We start from the raw sequence: 5,684 nt of genomic DNA, 5'->3' as shown, positions 1-5,684 counted from the left end.
AACCAAACCCACAAAAAAAAAAATAAATAAATAAAAAACAAAACAAGATTGTTACAAAACAACTTCAATAACTAAAGAACACATCAAAAAATAAAAAATAATTCAACCAACTTTATTCATTACTTCCATAATACCAAGTATCACATTTTTTATTATCATAATTCCTCAAATTCAAATACAAATCCAAAAAAATAGACTGTGGCCTCAAATAGCAGCCTTGCACATCTTCTTATTGTGATTCCCATGTTTCAAGCACCTCCCACACTTGATTTGCTTCACATTCTCACCCCTAGAAGGTATCCTCTTCTTCTTGTTCTGCCCAAGCTGCTTCTTCGTTATAGGAGGTTTGATAATCGAACTACTGGCACCATCAAAGTCAAATCTCTCACTTGAAGGCACTGGATAAACAGATTCCTTGTATGACTCTCTAAAAAAATCTACATGAAAAAAAGGATCAATGAAATCGTATACATCTCTACCACTACTACGCAAAGCATGCACAGTATGACAACAAGGAAAACCATTCAATTGCCATTCATGGCAAGAACAAGTCTGTCTACCAATATCAACATAAAAAGAAATAGAAGAATGAACCTCAAGCACAGTATTACTAGCAACAATCACATCCCAAGACTTAGCTAGCTCCAAAGAGTCCACCAACTTCTTTTCCATAACTGGACACAATTTCATAGTCCATCTTTTAGATTCAGCTCTTTTATTCGACAATTGAGTCGTGATTTGAACCCTAATCATATTAACCATACAAATAATAGGCAACTCACGGGCCCCACCAATCCAATTATTGTAAGACTCAACAGCATTAGATGACATCTCACTATATCGTTTCCCTTTAAAAAAATGCATTCGCCCACTTATCATTTTGCAAACCATCCAACATACTATCAACTCTACCATTCCCAACAATATGCCTCAATTTCTCTATATAATGTTGGAAAGACGCAACCGTTGGTGCATAAGCACATTTAACTAATATTTTTATCAAACTCAGCTTATAGTTAGTACGAAGTCCCACCAATGTTAATCAAATTTCTCTTCAAATGATTCAAGCAATATGCATGATGTGTATTGGGAAAAACCACTGAAATAGCGTCTAGCAAACCATGTTGACGGTCCAACACAAATGTCAATCCCCGGCTTGAACCAACACCCTTTAACAACTGACTTAAGAACCACATCCAATTATCTTGATTTTCAGCGTCAACAATCGCAAAAGCCAAAGGAAACAGACCTGCAAACAAAATAATATGAAACTGCAAAAATTAGCAGACTCACAATACAATAACACACTAACAAACCAAACCTATACTAACTACAAATAAATACATACCTTGATTACCATCCTTTAATGTTGCTGCAAGCAAATGCCCCTTGTAACGCCCCTTCAAGAATTTACCATCAACAAACAACAACGGACGACAAAATTGAAAACCATACAGACATCCATGAAATGCCACAAACAACCTCCGAAAGCACCCACTACTTTCATCCACATCTAATTCAAACACACTTCTCGGATTCGTTCTCATAGCTGTTTCAAGGTACCATCAAAATTGGTCAAAAGAAGTTGCAAAATCACCAAACAACCCACCTTTTGCCTTATCAACTCCTAACCATGCAACCCGATAAGAAACATCTATACCATATTGCTTCTTCAACTTTTTTTTAACTTCAATAGGACGAGTTAACGGATTATCACTAATATCATTTTGCACAATATCAGACACAAGTCTAGAACCAACCATTTTGCTACAGGATCTACGAGCAACAACCCCACAAGTATGCACATTATCCAACTTCATTATAAAAAAAATACCGGAATTCATCAACACCCTTCCATGCACAAACCATTTACAACCCGTAGACGACTTCATTATATATTCAGCAGTTACTCTTGTTATATCGTTCTTTAAATAATTCACTGCAAAACCACACTCAACTGCATACTTAGCCAATACAATGCGGAACGCCGGCACTCCACCTTCAAATTCTTGACCAACACTATGTATAATCCCCTTCCAACTAGCAGACAACAAAACTCTCTCTAGTTCTGGATAAAAACTAGGCAACAAACCACCAAAATCATCACAATCGTTAACCAAAGAACTCTCACCAATTACAGAATCAATCCTACAAGAATTACCATCATCAACTTCCACAATTCTCTTATCACCCACAACAACATCAACAACATGACAACCACTACCACCTACCATTGACAACATATTCCACAAATCATCATCACATTCAACAATACAATTAGAATATCCAAGAATAGAGAAAAACAAACAAAAGTTACCAACACTCAACTCCTTGAACTTCGCACATATTTTCTTAGCAACTTCATCATAACTACATCCCTCACTAATCTTAATAGCAGCACAACAATTACTGTATTTGCACATTAACATGAAACACCCCTCCATACTACAAAATCACAAACCAACAAACAATTGTTCACAGATTCCAAACTGCAAAATTATATAGTTACAACATATCAGTACCAACAGTGCACAATTCACAATTTCAAACTGTAAAATTATACACTTACAACATATCAGTATCAAAACACCAGAATTCACAATTCCAAACTACAACTTCAAAACATATTACACTACACAACAAACAAAATCAACAAAATCAAAATCATTACACTATATCACATACAAAAATCAAATAAAATAAGTATCAAACAAACAAAATTTATCACAAAACAAAGAACTAAAACAACATTGCCAAACACAAACCAGATATCACGCAAATTTGCTTATCTATATATATATATATACATATATGTATCAACAGATACAAACCACATACACACACAGAGATATATATATATATATATATATATATATGTATGTATATGTATGTATCGACAGATACAAACCAGATACACAGAGAGAGACAAAGACAGAGAGAGATAGAGAAAGACAGAGAGTGAGAAAGAGGGAGAAAGAGAACGTACGCAGAGATCGCCTGTACACAGAGATTCAGATTGCACAACCAGATCCACCTCATAGCACAATGAGATCGACCACACAGTACAATGAGATCGCCATAATGAAGAGAAATCGAGATCGCAGATGTGAAGATTTGATTTTCTTTTTTGAACGGAGCAAAAATTGATTTTTCACGTATATATAGATCTCAAAACAAAGGGTAATACAGTCATTTACAAAATAAGAAAATAAAAAACGGGACCTCTGGGTATAAAACTTAAAAAACTGTGGACCTATTAATCTATTAAAAATATATTGGGATTAGAAGGGAAATAGATCCCCTACATAGGACTACATAGTAATTTTCCCTATATTTTAATGGTGTAGTGGCCCGAGCTCGACCCATTCTGATACTGGGCCTTATCTAAACGTTCCAACTCTGCCCTATTGAGAAATTAGACAGCCCAAGCCTGTAATGTAACCCAATAGCTTTTTTCAATAAAAAAATATAGGGAAAATTAAAATTCAATGTAATTTTTTAAAAATAATAAACTCTATAAATATTAATAATTAAAGTTATAAATTTTTGGTGAATATATATAATGTAAACTTCAAGAATTAGAAGATTATAGAAATTTGATTGCAATAAGACAAAGTTGGTTTAATGTTTTTGTTCCTTAAGGTCAAATTTTAGTAACAAAACTAGCTAATTGGGGGTTTTGAGTATTCTAACAAGTGGATATTTACCACAAAAAAAATAAAAATAAAAAATAATTATAATAACTTAGTAGTTTTAAATTTATATTAAAGTTAGATAATATCATAAAAATTTTAAATTTGTATTCTGACATATAAATAAAGGAGTAAAAAAAGCTAAACAATAGATTTTAAAATTTTAAAATTAAAGTTAAACTTGAGATTTTGAAGAGAGTTGCAATAAAATAAAGATTTATTTATTTTAAATTAAGTTGTACCACCTTAGATTTTGAAAGTCAACCATGCAATAGAATTGTTTATTCTAAAATACGTTTTTATTTTATTGTTTTATAGTCCATAATTGTTACTTCTAAATTTTGAATGTTTAAAAAGAGTATAAAGATAGGGTTTTCTTTATATAAAAAAAAAAAAATTAACTCATCAATTTCAAATCTTACAAATAAACAAAACTTATTCATTTTGTAATGGGCACCCGTTCGCGCACTTTGCGTGCAACACTGTCTCATGTAAAACTAGGAAAAGAAAAATATTGGTTTCAAAGGAGATTAATCTCATTCAATCATGGATCACCTATTTACACAAGAGGTATCCTACAATAGCTCTAACAGTGCTAATCTATTCTAGGAATACAGATATTTATTGCTAACAATACATATTTACTTCCTCATCTATCCCACTAATCTTGGGATATATCTTTGATCTTTTCAACACTCCCCCTCAAGTTGGAGACTGGATATCAAGAACTCCCAACTTGCGTATCATGGTTGAGAAAGCTTCATTTCCCAAAAGGTTTGGTGAACACATCTGCAAGCTGATTTGCTGAAGCAACATATTTGGTGACAACTGAACCGTCTTGTATTTTGTCGCGAATAAAGTGACAATCTATTTCTATGTGTCTGGTCCTTTCATGAAAAATAGGATTGGCTGCTATGTGCAAGGCTGCTTTATTGTCACAATGTAATACTGCTGGCTTTGGATGTAAAATGCGTAGATCCTTCAACAATGAACGTAACCAAGACAATTCACAACACGTACCCGTCATTGCCCTATACTCGGCTTCTGCTGAAGAGAGAGATATCGTCTTTTGCCTTTTTGTCCACCAGGAAACAAGAGACGATCCCAAGAAAATACAATAGCCCATGGTTGATCTACGAGTTGTTGGGCAACCAGCCCAATCAGAATTTGAAAAAGCTTGCAATGATAAATCATTCTGAGAAGGAAAAAATAAACCCTGTCCTGGACTGCATTTTAAATAACGTAAAACATGCAAAGTTTCCATATGTGGTTTACGTGGTTCATGCATAAATCTACTTAATACATGTACCGAATAAGTGATATCGGGCCGTGTAATAGTCAAATAAATCAGATGTCCAACAAGCCGCCTATATTGAGATGGATCTCTAAGTAATGCTCCTGCCTCTGAAAGTTTCGAAGTTTGCTCCATGGGAAAGTCTACTGGTTTAGCACCCAACAATCCACCATCCTTGATAATATCCAAAGTATATTTTCGCTGAGAGATGGAAATGCCTTTTTTTGAACGAGAAACTTCAATTCCCAAAAAGTACTTTAAATATCCCAAGTCTTTAATGTGGAAACGACTATGCAAAAATTGCTTAAAAGCATATATGACAGTTAAATCATTACCCGTTATAAGGATATCGTCAACATAGATCAACAATGCTGTAAAAAACTTGCCATTCTGACATGTAAATAATGAATAATCTGCTTTGGACTGAACAAACATAGCTGCATGAATAGTTGTAGAGAACTTAGCAAACCATTGACGGGAAGCTTGCTTGAGGCCGTACAAAGATTTGTTAAGGTGACATACCAAGTTCTCCTCTTGTTGCTGAAAATCAGGAGGCGGAGACATATAAATCTCTTCATAAAGATCACCATAAAGAAAAGCATTGTGAACATTAAGCTGATGAAAGCACCAATGTTGGGCAGCGGCTAGAGCCAACAAACAGGGAATAGTAACCATCTTAGTAGTGGGAGAAAAGGTGT

The 5,684-nt window shown here is 34.1% G+C and overlaps 1 protein-coding gene across 1 annotated transcript; it reads right to left on the bottom strand.

Annotated features, from left to right (window-relative positions):
• Positions 1-204: 204 nt before the first annotated feature.
• On the bottom strand, positions 205-831 carry LOC145799377 (uncharacterized). Its single transcript, XM_082888941.1, has 2 exons — positions 595-831; positions 205-552 (listed from the first exon to the last, which is right to left on the bottom strand). The coding sequence occupies exons 1-2, from the start codon at positions 829-831 to the stop codon at positions 205-207; spliced, it is 585 nt and encodes a 194-aa protein (XP_082745067.1).
• Between the last annotated feature and the right edge of the window lie 4,853 nt (positions 832-5,684).

Source organism: Camellia sinensis, chromosome 9 (genome assembly GCF_055761805.1).
Source record: "Camellia sinensis isolate YWXY chromosome 9, ASM5576180v1, whole genome shotgun sequence".
NCBI lineage: Eukaryota > Viridiplantae > Streptophyta > Magnoliopsida > Ericales > Theaceae > Camellia > Camellia sinensis.
This window is presented reverse-complemented; position numbering and strand designations above follow the sequence as displayed.

Excerpts from the sequence above, each read along its gene's own strand:
- LOC145799377 (XM_082888941.1), bottom strand. The coding sequence starts at position 831 with ATGTCATCTAATGCTGTTGAGTCTTACAATAATTGGATTGGTGGGGCC. Across the intron at positions 553-594 it reads CTAGTAATACTGTGCTTGAG|ACTTGTTCTTGCCATGAATG; the intron begins GTTCATTCTTCT and ends ATTGGTAGACAG.